Source organism: Rattus rattus, chromosome 1, assembly GCF_011064425.1.
Source record: "Rattus rattus isolate New Zealand chromosome 1, Rrattus_CSIRO_v1, whole genome shotgun sequence".
NCBI classification, from domain to species: Eukaryota; Metazoa; Chordata; class Mammalia; order Rodentia; family Muridae; genus Rattus; species Rattus rattus.
The window spans coordinates 263,631,020-263,648,847 of NC_046154.1; the positions used below are offsets into that span (position 1 = coordinate 263,631,020).

The 17,828-nt window shown below is 42.5% G+C and overlaps 1 protein-coding gene across 1 annotated transcript in view; it reads right to left on the reverse strand.

Annotated features, from left to right (window-relative positions):
• Window positions 1-17,828, reverse strand: part of Cpne8 (copine 8) — a 176,396-nt gene that overhangs the window by 144,877 nt on the left and 13,691 nt on the right. The window contains exons 2-3 of the mRNA XM_032885320.1: window positions 3,457-3,497; window positions 2,801-2,847 (exon numbers count right to left, since the gene is read on the reverse strand). Of these exons, the coding sequence (XP_032741211.1) occupies window positions 2,801-2,847; window positions 3,457-3,497 (88 nt within the window). The remainder of the gene's footprint in view (window positions 1-2,800; window positions 2,848-3,456; window positions 3,498-17,828) is intronic.

The window sequence follows — 17,828 nt, forward strand, 5'->3', positions numbered from 1 at the left end:
TAGGATTGGTTTTGAGGTAAATATGAAAGACCCATACAAACCTATGGTGGCCATTCCCACTCCCCACCATGAAGTCACTGGAAGGATGCTGTTGAAGGCACTGCAGACTGTCGCCTTCTCCTAACCTTCTCTTGATTCCTAGAACTGAGGCGAACCCCTCTGAATCACTATGCATTTCTTAGATACTGCTTCAGCCAAGGAAGTCATGGACTCAGATCTTTGCAACTGTCAAACTAAACTTGCACTACAATACATTTCTCAAACATGTACTTGTCACAGTAACAGAACACTGGCTGATACAAAACATCGGCACCAGGAAGTTGAGGGGTCTTGGTGGCTGTTGTACACCAACATGATGCAGTCCTGTATGTAGAATTTACAGGAAACGGAAGAGTCAGGTGGAATAAAGCCTGAAATTCTGTAAGCATTGCTGAACGCAGCAAGGAACATGGACTACTAGTAACAGTCTGTCATGGGGTTTCAAACAAAAACCAGAACTCCACGAGGAAACAGACCAAAGGCCTTGCTTCTTATACTCTGCCAACCAATTTGAGGCCTTTTTTGTGCCATGTTGTGAGACGTTTTGGTCCTTTGAACTTGGAGATAATGGATTTGTTTGTCTGACAAAGAAAATGTCAAGACAACAAAGGACTCGGTTCTCAGCATGAGCACCATTGGCTGCTTTTAGTCAGGTTTAAGGAAAGAATCGGGATCAAAGAAAAGAAGGCAGCGAGGCTGGGAAATGCTACAGTGAGGCTAGACAGAGGGGCACGTACAGTTCAGTTAAGTCAGAACTGCAGAGACAAGAAGGAGCCACATTCCAGGCATCCACGAGAGGATGGACACACGGTGAGCACCTCAGCTTCCACTAGTCGCAGCTCCAGAGGGAAGAACTGCCAATTTGGTCAGAGGAGAGGCTGTTGGGTGTTCTATGCATCCAGGACTTACTCAAGAATCATTTCCCCAAGTTTAGCCATCCAGGACAAGCTCATTGTCCCTAGGTGGGATGAGGTAGCTTAAGCTGTAAGTAAACTTCAGTGCCTACTACAATTCTGGCTTTTATAGGTAGGCAGACTATAAGACGAGAAAGGGAGTTCACGACTGTTCCCATGCAGATTCAAAGGAATACCTGGCCGACCCACTCCGATTCCCAGAAAGGAGAATGCAGGCACAAATGCCTCCTTGGGAACGCTGTGGGCAACAAGCAGAGCCAGATGAAGGGGCTGGTCATACGGGCCACAATCAAGAAGACCATAGAGTAGGGGGCTACACCAGCCCTTCAAGTCCACATCTGGTGACAGTGTGCTAGAAGGCCACACATGAGAACTAGGGATTCTTCCCTGCTGAGTTTCATTCTTGCTTTGATCTAACTCCTTCCTGTGCCTGAATTCTCTCTATGTCTGTTACGGGACTGTCCCTGGTATGTGTGTGACTCTTGTCTTTCTAGGGCTCACCCTTCAGATCACCAGTGTCACAGTCTTTCAAGCAACACTGAAATACTTGAGGTTTCATGACTCTTTTTTTTTTTTTTTTTTTTTTTTTTTTTTTTCCGGAGCTGGGGACCAACCCGGGGCTTTGCCTCCGCTAGGCAAGCGCTCTCCCCTGGGGCTAAATCCCCAACCCCCGGTTTCATGACTCTTATGGGTGGAGTGAATGTGCATTCTGAGACAGCCATGACATTTGGAAGGATGGCGGCTGAATACTCCAAGTTTGTTATTACCCAAAGCCAAAAGGGTCGATTTCGGAAGTGTTACTATGAGAGGACGTGAAGCCTGGGGAGAGATTCTGAAGTCCCTGGGGATGTCACTTTTGATGGGCACTAGCCCCAGCCCCTCCCTTCTCTCATTAGCTTCCTGGCAATGGAAGAACACCATCTCCCACTATGTGTTCCCTCAACCAAGGGAGGAGAACTAACCAAGCATAGACTAGACTTCTAAAACTAAACCCCAGAAAGGCTGTTTTACTTTATAAAACAACCCAAGCTGTGTTGGGTATGTGCTATAGTAACGAAAAACTCACTGAAACACACATGAGCGAAACCGCCGCTCAACATCACATTGGACTGTCCCTCCTTACCAATGGTTACAGTGGTATTGGGTCCAGCATAGGATACATTGGTCATCTCTTAACCGTCTACCTCACCATCGAGGCACTTAATAAAATGACTAATGAGAAGCATTGTACAACAGCAAGGACAAGAACAGCACCAGGGAAGGCTACCACACACTGTGACCCCATTGAAAGGATCTGTTGCCTTTCTGAGACAAGCAGCAAAGCCTGGGGAAGTGAGAGGCCCCACTCTCGGCTGCTGCCCTCTCCTTCAAATGCATGCATTCTCTGGAAAATACGATAATTGGATTCTTCCATCTGCTTTGCTTTTGTTCGTTTAACAATGCATATCTGCGTGGGGAAAGCGAGTCTCTGTTTTATTCCCAAACGACAAGTCACTTTGTAACGAAATGTCAATACATAAAAGGCAGGTGATATTTGCCAATAAGTACCTCCACTTAAGATCCTTTGGTCTGACATTTTATAAAAACTCAACCATTGGCTTCTAAAAGTGAGATTAATTCCGCAGACATAAGGCACAGAAGAAATCAAGTCAACTGGATAAGTCTCGGGGCTGGAACTCTACATGAGAAGCTCACAAGTGCAATTTAGTAAAATCAAACATGAATAAATCCAATCTTTGGGTTGAGGAACACTCAAAATAACTTAAAACAAGCAGGCAAACATCTCTGCACTATAACCCATGCTGGATCTTCTGCACAGTGATTTTTGAAAACATGGTTTCTCTTACCTCTCTCCATTCTTTGTTTCCAACTGCTTGTGTATATAAGACACAAACTACAAAAGATGAAAAAGACACACACATATGTAAGCTTTTAGTACATGACTTCTATTTCAACTTCTAAAGAATGCACGTAAGGAAAAAAAGAACAAGCGATCTTAATTCCAGAGCTTAAAATCACCAGCGTTTAATATGACCATATTATAGCATACAGAGAATAGTACCATTGGTAGATAATGCCTTTATATCCCACTATAGATGTATATACATTTTAAAACCATACCTCATAATTTCAAATATTGGTATTTTAGTACATGTGTAGACTGCTTTTAAAATACTTAAATTGCTCAGGGTAACCTCGGAATTGACAACCTGAGGCAAAGGTACTCTGCACTTACATCAGTGAATCGTCGGCCCTGTTTGTAAACAGGAAAGGTGTTCAATTAATAGATAAAGTCTAAGAAGTGGAGATAAAGACTTTACACAATGATTATGGGTTGAAGAGAATCTTATCACTTGTCAAATGAGGTGCAAAGAAGTTTTACCACAAATCACAATGTCTTTTCTCAGTTAAAAAAAAAAAAACCAAAAGAACATAAACGGAAGTAGTAAATTTGACATAACGTTTGCAAGATTTAAGTAAATACACAGAACACTTCACTTACTTGGATCAGACTTAGAAAATGTATCTCTATCAAGAAGATTTCTGTGAAATAAAACAGAGAACGCTAGTTACGTCCCAAACCAAACACTTAGGTGTATATAACTTCAGAAAATATACATAGGCCAGCACACACATGCAACTAGATATGAACTTTCTACCCCTTTGCTTATTCAGATTGGTCATCCGTGGACTCATTTCCTTGTCCTGCATTACAGTTGAGCAATGATCTGACTCCCCACCCTGTGAAACCACAATGTCTGTACTGATGTCGCTACTTCAGGTTTCCTTTGAACTCATGGTTGAGACCCTGTAGGTGCTTGAACCAACTTCCCAAAGGGAGAGTCAGTTACTAAGACAAACACAGCAAATCAGAACTTGCAGCCACATGGACACACGTAACAGCACGCAGTAAAAAGCTCCTTCTACAGACAGGAATTTTGTCAGTCCTGAAGGGTTGTGGCAAACGACTTTCTAATCCAGTGATTGATTACTGATAAGCACATAGATCTTGTTTAAGCAATCTTTCTAGTAGGAGGATAGAAAAGACTGGGCAAAGCTAACACAACTACTGACTTAGATTTGTGCCTGTATTTTCACATCTATCACGGAATAATGTGAAATCCAAAAATGGGCATCGGGCTATTCTGTTATCTTCAACAGCAACAATGCAATCATATTTACTGCATTATATATCGTATAATCCTGGATTATCATTAGAAAATTAAGTTTCAGTGCCAGGAGATGGCTCAGTCAGTAACTGCTTACTACACAAACCTGAAGACCTGAGGCCAGGGCCCCATCACACATGTCAAAAGCCAAGTAGTGCAGCATGTGCCTATACACCCAACCAGGGGGAACAGAGATAGGTAGGATGCTTGAAGCTCAACAGCCAGGCAGTTTTGCAAAATTGGCAAGCTTGTGATTCTGTGAAAGACCCTGTCTCAAAAAGTAAGGTGAAGAAAATGGAGGAAAAGGTTAGCGTTGGTCTCTGGTTTTATACACAAAACAACACAGCACACACACACACACACAACACAACACACACACACACACAACAACACACACAACACACACACACACACACACACACACACATGCACCCACACATGCACGCACACATGCACACACCAACAACAAAATACAAGAGTTAAGTTCAGTACTTTATGATTAATAAGGTAGGCAAGTATTAGAAAAGTCACATCTCAAAAGCTACCCCTTCCGTTGTCACTGTCACTAAAAAGTAAAGACAGCCAATCAACATTCCAGGTGGCAACCTGAAGCCACCTCTTGAAGTAGTCCCAGGAAAAAGAAGACACATTTCTATTTGGAATTAAGTGAGATTTCAAAAGGCCCATGCTTCACAGAATTCGAATGAAAACAACCCTTCCTGTCCCCTATGCAGACACCCAGACTCCAGCAGCGGTTGGCAAACAGTAATTCAAAAACATTTCCACTTGAGGAGGTACTGTAATATTACATCTGCAAAGGTAGTTTTCCACTTAGTAATAATTCTCTGGCCCTTCCGGTGGCTCCAACTTCTGCCCATGAAAATTCTAAAACAACATTAATTAAGTTACTCTGTTCAAATTTCACGGAAACAAGAGAGGCTGAAGCAATGTGCTGATACTCAGAGTGCGCCGCATTCAGATTTCAGAGCTATAATGTAATTCTAGTGCCTTGCTCATTTAGGACTAGCTACGATCTTTAATTAAAAATATAAAAATGGGCTGGAGAGATGGATCAGTGGTTAAGAGCACTGACTGTTCTTACAGAGGTCTTGAGTTCAAGTCCCAGCAACTACCTGGTGGCTCACATCCATCCGTAATGAGATCTGATGCCCTCTTCTGGTGTGTCTGAAGACAGCTACAGTGTACTTATATATAATAAATAAATCTTTTTAAAAGTTTGTAGGTAGGTAGGTAGGTAGATAGATAGATAGATAGATAGATAGATAGATAGATAGATAGATAGATAGATTTTTATCCCCAGGAAGCCTAAAACCCCAGAACTTCAGTGTGATCTTGACAACTGAGATTTAATTTTCCAATCTGCCTAGATATACAGTGTTCTCCCCTGTGACCACATGACTAGGATACAACAGAGAATTTCTGACTTTCAGTTGCTATTGTGCTTGCACATTTTGAAAATTCATAAAAGTCAGATTTGCAGATTATGGATAGAAAGCCAATGATCAACAGTGGTCAAACTGTGTCTCTACCTTAAGCCCACTCAGAATTCGTACAAAATATTTGACTTTATATATACTTTGTTAAAAAGAAAGTCCACTCGTGTTAAAATGTGGGACTAGAAAAGTCAAACTGAGTGAGGTAACCAGACCCAGACACAGCGAGTTGCACTTCTTTTTAATCTAAGGCTCCTCACTCCCAATCTTCAAATGTGAGTCCATACCCTTCAGTAACTGTAGAAACCAAGAACATACAGTGGAACCATTGCCAGGGTGGGCAGTGGGGGTGCACTAGGAGGGGGAGTACAGGGTACAAGGGGTTTAGGGAGGTAAATGGAAAGCAGGATCTCTAGTTAACAAGGGCAAGTGGGCATAAATACAAAAGGAGAAGAGAGAAAGACAAAACAGCAGTAAGGATGTCTGAAGTCATAGGGAATCATCCATTATCTACCTAAAAGGAAAACCTGTAATACACAAGTAGACATGGGTAGTTTAAATGAAAGTTCTCATCTGAGTCGAGATTGCTTCCTCTTAGAACCAAAGGCAATCTATCAAAAACCCCAACAGCAGCCGTTAGAAGCCCTCTTTTGAGTTGTGGTGTCAGGACTGTTGAAAAGATTTCCAAAGATTACAGACTATTGCTATTGCCCTTCTTAGCTATACCCTGCCTACACCCTCCCACCCAAGGTAGAAGGTTAAGTTCCTATTTTTGAAGACACCATGAACTTCAGAAACAGGGCTCAGAAGCCACTGAGCTGGAACTGACTTAAATGCCTCTTCCCTGAAGAGTCAATGGGACCAGAAGGCACCATGCAAACTTCCAAGCAAGGGAAGCAACAATCCTATCCTATTCGACTATGACGCCTCTGAACCATGACAGTGAATAGCACAATAAACCTCTGGACCCAGTGGTGGCCCACACACCTTGGTGGTCACCAACGGCTTTCTAACTAGATTTAAGACCCGTTCAACAAGAGGGAGATCCTGCCTGGTACTGGAAACATAGCCAACTACCTAGAGTTAGCGAAGTCATGGAGCTTGGAGAAGAACCTACAAGCACCGGTTTCCTAAACCAATATAATCTCCAACTACATCTAAATATACGTCCTTCAATTCACAGGTAAGGATGGAGTCCCCGTTCCTCAACCAAAAGTTTCATTGCAGCAAACAGAGACCATTACAGAGGAGCATAGCCAATTCTAAGCCGAGCTCCGGAGACACTAAGGACGGTGAGAGTGAGACTAATCTTCCCCATGGGAAAGCACATCAATTGTCTCTTCGATTCTAAATGGTCAGCCCTGAAAATGTACATACAAGTAACATGACACAGACTAAGCAGATCATATTTAGAAATATATATGTATGTGTGTATATAGGTATGTGTATATATATATGCATACATATGTGTGTAAAATATATCATATATAATATATAAATATGCATGGAACAACAACTAATGAGGAAAGAGGCCATGGAGGGATAAAGAGAAAGTTTAGAGGGAGGAAAGAAAATGAGGAAAATGATTTAATTATATTATAATCTCAAAAATCAAAGGAACAATTTTTAAAAGTCATTTTATAAATAAGGAAACTCAGCCGAGGCCCAGAAAAAGTAAGTTAATAAACAAGACACACAATTCCAGTAAGAAATGACCTCATGGTGCCAAATTCTCCTGACTGCAGTCCCCTGTTCTTTATAGACTAAAACACTGTCTGGAGAATTCCAGAACAAACAACTTATTTTCCCAGAAGTGTCAGGAATGCGCAGCTTGAGCCAAATAGAATAAAACAAAACAAGTTCTCATCAGAAGAGCAACTTGAAAGGCCTTGCTTACAGAATGAGAGAAATAGATCAAGAGGCCAAAGAAGATTGCACTCGTCACAAAGAAGCATCTTTGTTTCCTGTGCAAGGCATTTACACACACGCACACACTCACACATACACACGCATATACACACATACACCACGTGCACACACAAACACACACATGCACACATGAAAACACATACACATGTACACACATGCACATATATTCACCACATATGCACACATACACATGCCACATACAATGCATGCACACACATGATACAAACACATACACACATATGCATGTACACATACATATATGCACCCACACACACACATGCTCACACATATGCATACATATATATACACACACAGATACACACATGCACGCGCACACACACACACACACACACACACACACACAGGCTCACACACCATCTAGATTTGAGATGGGAAGGCTGCTCTCTCCCAAGGGTTGTCATTAGCTTGGACTAGAATAACAAAAACTCATGCCAATAGTTGTATGATGTTGAACTGCAGCATTAAGCTAAAACCGCTCAATTTTCTGTCTCCATTTTAGAGATTTAGTTACAGCCAAATCGAGGAAGAGGGTGAATTCTTGAGGAATCATCTAGAGAATAGAGTACGCTAGACATACTGCCCAGAGGAATGTGGTACAGCTAAGTAGTAGAGCCCTTTTCTAGCACATGGAGAGCTCTGGGTTTCATGCCAAGCATTGCAAATTTACATTCTAGAGTCACGTAATATCCATGCATACACTTACATTATCTGAAGAACGGTGTGATGTTGTATGTTTATATAGGTACGGTTGTGTGTGTGTGTGCGTGCACGACCGCCTGAAGAAATGCCAAGTGGAAATTGGACAAGAGAGTGTCCACGTTACTCTAACGTTCTCTTTCTTCAAGTTTCAATTAAAATGCTGCTCGCCGCCCTTGAAAGAAGATGACTGAATGGCACACTGAACGTCAGGGCCCGCCAATATATTACAGCCTGCATGAGGACAGTCTGAGTTCACAGAGGAGGTGTGTTTTACATATCAAAAACGGGACAGTAGATAATCAGGAAGTCACCAACATCTCTTTAATGTCGGGTGGACTTCACGGTGGGGATCTTTTACTCTCCAGTCCTCGTGAGTAGAAAAGCCCTGAAGAAGAGGCAGAAACTATCCTCCCGGAAGACAGTAATCAGGCGTGTAAGATTGTCAACCCGCCTGCTGACTTTATGCGCGAAACCATTCCGTGACGATAACAAGGCTTCCAGAGTTCTTAGCCTAGCTGTGCGAACGGCAATGGGAAGAGCAGTCTCCTTGCCTGCTACGTCTCTCTATCCACGGCCATCCTGAGTTCCCTGCCTCTAGAAACAACAGCTGAGGTCGTCTTCTGCTCAATGAAAAGTAGCCACTTCCTTTAAACTTTCTCGTAATCCTGCAGGCATTTTTACAAGCATCGGCCCCTAGTTGCGCACAGCAATTACGCAACAAACATAACAGACATGTACTAGATTTCATGAAGAGACTTGAGCATCACTGGGAAGACAAATGTGTAGAATCACTAACCAGCCATATCCGGTGCCATGTAAAGTTAGCAATGTAAAGTTAGCAATGTAAAGTTAGCAATGTAAAGTTAGCAATGTAAAGTTAGCAGTATAACATAGACCAACGAAAACGGTCACGCTAATTCAGCTGTTAGTTAAAAATCCAACTAGCTCTCAGCTCTATTCCAGCTAGCTTGAGAAATGTACCAGAGAAAAGATAGGTATGTAGACATGAAACAGTACACATAAGCACATCCGTAGTGAGAATTTTGGCTGTCTCTTCAAACCCTGTTACGTCACACAAACATGTTTTTGTTTTAATTTCCTGGTGTGGGATGTGGGGCTGCTTCAGATTGTCCGCCCCAGCAGACTATTAGCCTCGTGCTTGTTCTGGGAGGGGCACGATCTTTGCCAGCTGCAGATAGTTTCATTCTAAAGACTCTTGAGAGGAATAAATGCCAGAGGGGTGGGCGGGAGAGAGAGAGAGAGAGAGAGAGAGAGAGAGAGAGAGAGAGAGAGAGAGAGAGCCTTCTCTGAATTAGAAAGCAGCAGTTGCTGCTTCTACCTCCCTTGCTGCTCTCGCTGCTGCTGGCTTATCCTGCTGCTGCTGCTCCGTTTATTAGTACTGGTTTGTTGGACTGCTGGATACCCCAATGAGGAAGATTGGACTTGCCCCGAGGAACTATGTCCCTATTTGTCAGGAAATAGCATATAGAGGTCTATGTCCCCTTTCCCTCTAATCTTGTTTCTCTCCTACCTAGGATTGGGGGGTTAAAGGGGATTGCAGGAGAGAAGGGTGGTAGATATAAGGACCCAAATAAAGTAGCCCAGAATAATTGTGCCTACACGTCTCAGAATACGAGCTGTCTGGAGAGCCAGCAGAACCGCTTAGCTGGCAAGTACAAGCCTGTTGACCTGAATTCTAGGCCCAGAACCCTCATAAACGTGGAAGGATGGGACGAACTCCATATACACACCACACACTCAACACACACACACACACACATACCCCATATACACAGTAACACAGAGCTACAAGAATCTTTTATTACTCATTCTTTCTTTCTCAGTAAGTGATGCCACACGATAGGGAATCTTTCTGTAAAAGGAAACAAATAGACACCTATCCGATCACAGGTGCAACTTGAGTAGAGGAATCCAGTAGATATCCATATAAATTTCAAAGTCAATATTTTTAAAAATCATAGCACTTTGAGCGCTTTTAAGTTCTGGAAGTGCTGACTTAATAAAGCACGCACATTAAATGTTTGCTTTAGGGAATACATTCTCAAATTGAACGCACAGTAGAGGGGGAGGGGGGACTGCAAGATACATTATTACCAAGTGCACCTGAGAGAGCTTGCTCCAATAATACAAGTCTCCATGGCTGAATGAGAGGAACAGTTGTGTTAGCTTTCAATAGAAATGGCTAAAAAATAGGACAGAAACATATATATTCCCTTGAGGACAATGGTAAAGAGCGAGCCAGCCAATGTTTCACGGCATAATCATTCCGTTATGACAAAATCTCTGTTCAATGGGGCCTCGCCCAGAAATTGTCCTGTTCCTACCAAAGAAGAGGCTATGATTAAAAGCTGGAAACTGTTGATTCTTGTATTTGCCTGCCATTTAGTGTGGGTTCTGGAGCGCGGGAGGCCTGCCAGGCTGCTACCAAATACTGCTCAGACAGCTCCAGGAACTGGCACAAGCTTGCAGAGAGCAGGGCCCACAGAGGCTGCATCACACAAGCGAGTTATTGTTTAATGGGAGACATCCACAGTCCTCATGTTAGCTGTGGCGAGGTGCTTTACCACAGGCACCAGAGCAGGGACAGGTGGCATGTGAGGTCACTGGGATTCACCGGGCCAGGCCTGGGCCTCTGTGTTTGCCATTACAGTATCACACAGGCTAGAGTCAGGGAGCTCTATATTAAGAAAATATACATTTTTCTTAAATCTAAAAAAGTTTTTCTTTTTTCAAAATTTTTTATAAAGGCAAGGGAAAAACCCATCTTTGGAAGTGATCTGACTGCAACATTTGATTCACCGATTCTTTCATTAGCTCTGAGAATTTTACATGCATGTTTGAGGAAAATCTCTTTTCCCCAAGCTATGACTGTTACAGCAAAAGGAGACAGATTGTATACAGGCGAAAAGATAGGTTTCCAAGAGAAAAAAAAGTAATTATGTAAATAAAAGTATAAACATTCTGAAGGCTGAAATTATGGAAAAGTCAAAGTCAGCTTGCATGTCAGGTGTAAGGAATTCTGAAAAGCCCGGTCACTGGGTAGCCCTCACCCAGACTTCCTGGCTTTCAATACAGGAGGACCAGGCTCTTTGATGGGGGAACTTGACCACCATGAACATCATGCACCTATCAACAATCACTGGGACGCCCAGAAATGACCTGATCATTTCAGTTGATGATGAATTAGGTTACTCCAACTATTTATTTATTAGTATCTTTGGCATGAAAAGACCAGCGGTGTATAATTTCAACTCTGCTTAGGGAATATGCTTCCGACATCCAGAGATATCTACAAAGATCATTGTGAGGGAAAATATTGAAAATATTTTTTCATATTTCTTCTGAATCACTCTTCTACAAGTGACACTGTTGGAAATTACACTGAAATCTAGTGTCTGATATCTCTCCCCTGCCTGGTAGACTTGAGATAAGAACCTGTACAGATCTGAAGAAGCAAAGGGTTAATTCAACTTTCTCAGGAGAAATGGGGGAGAACACAAACTCTGTCTCCTGAAACAGAAAAGAAATATAACCATTTTTTTAAAAGATGACAGTAAGGAAAAAAAATTGATATGACTGATTGAAAAGAGAATATGTATGTACTAGTTTGATTTCTGTTGCTGGGTTAAAACCATGACCAAAAGCAATTTGGGGGGAACAGTTTATTTCTCTTTATGGGCCACCATTGAGGGGAGCCAAGGCAGGAAGCGGGAGGAAGGAACTGAAGCAGAGGCCATGGAACGACGCTGCCTAACAGCCTGCTCAATCTGCTTTTTAGACGCTGCCTAACGGCCTGCTCAACTGCAGACCGTTTGTCCAGTGGACTGCGCCTTCTCACATGAATCATTTATCAAGAACATGCCTTACAGACATGCACACACACAGGCCAGTCTGACGGACACAACTCCTCAACCAATCAAGGGTCCCTCTTCCCAGGTGTCTTTAAATATCACCCATTAGTGGGTCTCCCTAAAACCCTACATCTCAGGGTTACAATAACCAACTCCCTAATCATTATCCTTCTGGAATTATACACCTCCTATATTCCTTTCAGTGAAAGACAACTGGAAGAGCTGCCCAGAAGATGCCAGGTTGTGGTTCCTGGAACTGGTGAATGTGGCCTTATCTGAGGGGAGAGGATCAAGCTTTAGGATGTGACTAAGCCATTCACTCAGTGGCAGAGATGATCCTAGGTTCTTGGGTGGGGCAGAAAGGTTATTACGTGTATCCTCCTAAGAGGAAAAAACAGGGACTGTGGACACTAGCAGGGAAATCAACAGATATCTGTCTCCTGCAGACGGTTTTGTAAATTCTGGTCTCAAAGAGTAGATCAATCCCAAGTTAAGCTTGCTGGGGGACACTGGACAATCCAAACAGTCTCTGCAAGAGAGGCTGCAGGAGGAGAATGACTTTACCAGCCATACTGATTTGAATTCTTGGGTTCCAGAAAGAAAAGAGAGAGAGAGAGAGAGAGAGAGAGAGAGAGAGAGAGAGAGAGAGAGAGAGAGAGAGAGAAAGAAGAAATCAATCCATGCCTGGTATGCAACAAAATTGTGAAACTCTCTTAAACCTAGCATGAAAACCACCCGTTTCTCTCCCTCAGCCCTGAAGTTTCCATCACCTTGTCCCAGCACTGCCCCTCTTTATTGGATTTTCTGCCTTCCACCACACAAATACAGTCACCAAGATGCCACCAAGAGGGACCCATTCCCTACAGAAATGCAGTGTTTGTCCTAACGCTCATCACCCGCCACATTCTGTCTTTACATCTCTGGGCACCTCTCAGTGGTTGTCAAACTGCGGTCACAACCCCTTCGTGACTAGCATATCAGATACTGGATATTTCCATTTCAACTCAGCAGCAAGATGACAGTTATAAATCAGGAACCAAATAGTTTTTGGTTCGGGGGTCACCACAACATGAGGCACTGTGTGTGAAAGGGTCACAGCATTGAGAAGGTAGAGAACCACTGATCTGGCTGCAGGTAATTCCTGCTTCATTCTCTGTGTCCATGTTTTCCCACGGCACTCTCTTTTTCTGGAAACTTCTCTCCTACCTGCTGCTGTTCTAAACACTGCCCACTCCCTCCTATGTGGCCAGCACAAAACGAGAGCCCACAGCACAATTTCTACTCCTACTCTGTTCATCAAGCCTGGTACCAGGCTGTGCTCAGCTCTTAGATAAGCCATTTCCTTATCCCTCAACGTGATCCTGACAAGTGGCAATTACTAATAAGACTCATTCTCAGATGAAGTTACAAAATTCAGAGATATTCAAGAAAGTTGCCAGAATCACAAAAATGTAAGATACATTTGAGGTATCATTTTAATAACTGATTTTTAATTTTGATTTTAATTTTAATATATATATATACATATATGTGTGTATATATTATATTAACAGGTTGTATCAATGAAAAAATAAAATGAGCTATAAAGTCTTTATCGAACATAGCAGAAAAATCTAGGAAATATATAAAATAAAAATGAATGTTAGAAATAGAAAAATTAAATTATTTGGCAGAAAATTCAATTTTGCACATAGAAAGCAAGCAAGAGAATAACAAAATTAGCAAAATAATTCAATGAACTTATTAGGATTTAATGGCTATGTAAAGGTTAATAATTTTTCTAGATTTCTATTGTTCATTGTTTCATAAAATTCAAGATCTGGAAATTGCACATTGCTTTCATATTGAGTTCCTGAGGACCAGGCAGCTTTTTGACTATAACTTACTGCCAATGAGATAATCACTCTTCAGCAAGCAGGACCCCAAACACTCACATGGATTGTCCCATGGTTTTAATCCACTTTCAGCTTTCAGTCATTTTGAAACACTCCAAAGGGCACTCTTAGGCAGCTATGCTGATGTATATTCTAGTGGCATGATCTGACAGAGCATCAGTGCAGAGAACTCAAGGGCCATCTGTATCTATGACTTAAGGCATCTCTCAACCTAGAACAATATTCTACACAGTATAACCCGTGAGACTTACTAGACATGTATGGTTAACACTCCTTCCCCAGGACAGATATCAATAAGGATGAAGCAAGGTATGATTTCAAAGTTCACCTGGGGAGCCGATGAGTGTATTAGTTTTACTTACAGAGCAATGGGTGAGGGGTCAAAGACAGAAGTGTAGGCGACCTTAAAGCAGTCTTTAAATTCTGATAAGCTATTCCTCTAACTGCGGCGAAGCACTGACAACAGCCTAAGCTTCCCCATCTACTCTCTATCCCTAAGCGGGAAGTTGCAAATGTAAGATTTTTCTTCTTTAAGGTCCTAAACTTTAACTTCTGCCCCTAGTATTGATTTTTCCTGGCTGATTTCCACTAGGACTGATGGATACTATCCAGGCATCATCTGTGGACTACAAACTGCTCCAAAACCAGAAAGAAGTAAACTTGCTGAAAGCCTATGTAAGCCAGTCCAGCCATTGTGATTGATGGCTGTCTCTCCAGCTGGTTCAAGGAACCAGATGCTTCGGATGAGTGATCCCCATCAACTGAATTCCCTCCTGGCCTTTGACCAATATTCTAGCCTCCCTGGGCTCTGAAATGGCATCCTAATTTCAGCTGAGAAGCGGTTACAAAGGTAACGCATCTCCTCTCATCCTCAACAAAAGACCGAACTCTTAGGTCTGAAGGAAACTAATTTCCCTCTACCAGAAGGTTATTGTGTGGCTTTCTAGAAATGCGAACAGGTACCTGCCACAGAGTGAACGACCTGACCAAGGATACAACTCAAGGCGAGAAATTTAATGATTAATATTACATTTAAAGTTTAAATGTACTGTGCTGGAGAAGCAAACTAACAAAGGAAAAACAATTTTAAAAAATTCCTCTACCATCTAAAACCTTAACTTCGTACAGGCTGGTATACCCTAGCAGCCCACTCTGCCCTTTTTTCCTAGCATTGAAGACTATTCTTGGATTGACTAATCTTGTAAGTTTTTCTATTCTTATAAGATAGTAGGTCAGAAGACTGTTTTCCTTTTTTCCTGATTTTGTAATCCAACTTGCTTTCTCTGCTCAATGACTAGAACCAATATAAGACATGTATGTGGAGTGAAAACCCTGCCTCCATCTAGAGGTAAGGAGAATGCATGTAATCTTATGGTTTTTGCCTTTACAAGGCCTGGGCTGATGTGGCTAGGTGAGAACCCTTTTAGGTGCAATCTAGGCCCCTACGATAGGTGCCAGTCCCTAAATAAAAAGCCTCTTCTTATTAAAGTTTAATTATCATCATGGTGAATCTCTGAGTAACCCCAGACCCATAACAACTGGGAGGTCTAGACCCAGCAAGGAGAAGTGGCCTCTTTAAGACTTCACAGAGGGAGAATCCCCTCTCTCCCCATACTTTCCTACCTACAACCCTTAGCCCCTCCTAGATCCCCTAAGATCATAAACAATTGTGGCAGAATTGCATGCAACTGGTTGTAGGGAGAATGACTCAGGAGAGGGCCCCATAACCTTTCTTGTCCCCTCATACCAAGAGGAAAGGTCAACAGTTAACAACCTTAGTTGTGATGGTCTTCGGCAAGTAGGCCCAGCTGGACTACTGAAGGTGGCGGCCTTTGGCTCGGAGGGTAGTTCTATAGAACGAGTGTACAGTTCTGTAGCTCTGGAAGTACGGTTAGATGTCAATGGTCAAATCATGAATCTCACTAGCTATGGGATATATGGGCCACAATTGTCCTATGAAGTTTTAACAGAGCTGAAAGTCTCTTACCCTCTACTCACACCACTGTCATCCTAAGCATTGCAAAGGCACAGTTACTCGCTTGTTTGTGGTGATATGGTGATGCGGCCAGTCCCGTAAAGGTATCTAATAGTAGATTATAAGGAGCTATGCTACTGGTTTAGATGGTTACTAAACTTCTTGCCCTTGGTGTTAGAGCCCACTGTATTAAAAACGGTGTTCAGCAGTTAGGATGATGACAGACTCATGCATGCTGTCTGTGGCCTCTATGAAATGTATCATTTTCTCTTGATCTTGAATTAATTTCAGGCTGTCTTGTTCATCACAACCCTGGGAACAATAGGCAACATGATATATATTCACCACAGAACCCAGGCTATTCTATCTAGGGTCATGTTCAGTAGATTCTGAATATAATGTTTTCACAGTGGTGAAATTTCCTGAGGATGCATTCTTCAGAACATCCCCATGTCTCTCTGTAAAGATCTACACGCACCCTTTGGCCACTATGGACCCGTCTGCTTTCACATACATCCCTGTCCTAGGCATTGCATGTAAATGGAATCACACACCATGTGCCCATCACATTTTGAACTTTTCCTACATTTTGCAGCAACAGTCAGGGTTTCACTTTTCTGCCAAACAGTAACCCATTGTGCAGATTCTCCATGTACTGTCAGACAGACACTTCAGTCGCTCTGGGTGTCCTCCATGAGTGTTGGGGGCCATTTCTCCCTTGAACGCATGTTTGATGCAGACCCACAGCTGCCTTTCTAGTGAGAACATAATCAGTAGCACCGCAGAGCACTGCAGATCTGCCGAACCATTTTCCTCAGTGGATGGCTGCCCTATTTTACGTTTCTGTCAGCGAGGTAGGAGGGCACCCATTCATCCAAACCCTGTGTTTTTATAACTAGATAATAGGGGAAATGCCAAACTACTAATATACATGAATCCCATACATCTTATTGATAAGAGGAAGGAGGTCATCCGAATTAATAAGATCAACTCCTCCTCGTATGCTGATTAACTATAGATGGTGGATAGCCTGTGACCACCCTGGAATGTGAACTTTTAACTACATATCACACATCTTCTCACCACACTCCAAGTAGAGACCTGACCCAGAAAGTTATAAAATAATTAAATATATATCTATATCTATATATCTCCTAAAGAAAACACAGGCTAAAAATTTTTGCTTTTGAAACAGCATCTCACTATGTAGCCCAGGCTAGCCTGGCCTGAACCTCTCTGTAGACTAAGCTAGCCTCAAAATTATAGCGATCTGCCTTTTTCTAAGCTAAAGAATCTATAAACCTCTCATAAAAGAAGAAATATGGTAACTCCGTGAGTATATCACATAAAGTTTATCGTCAGTAATCATCTCTGAGATCCACAGGAGACACATGACGGGCCATGGTCCTCCCGTAAAATGGATGAACCTTAGGTGCTCTTGAATAAATATCATATTAAATGCTTATTTTGCTGTTACAGAAAACAAAGAATGGGCGATGGAAATACAGAGGTGCCTTCTGCATCCCAGACGCAGGCACTCAGTCAGCTGCCTATGACCAAAGCCGCCAGCTGTGGTAGCCCACGCCTGCACTCCCAGCACTAGCGAGGCTGAGGGAAAAGCAGTACGTGCACAGAAGCCTCCTTGAAAGAAACAAGGACCAGCCCTGCTGTCTGCTGCCTACCGTCCAGCTACCAGCTCAGATCTTAAGCTACAACTCCTTATGGACCGTGCTTTGCCCATGGTGGGGAGAAGGTGTCTAGAGTCCTTGAACATCCTCCTTTATAACCCTGGCACCTAAGCCTATCTGCCACCCTTCCCACCCTCATAATCTCCATCGTCCAGTTTCATGGATTCACTCT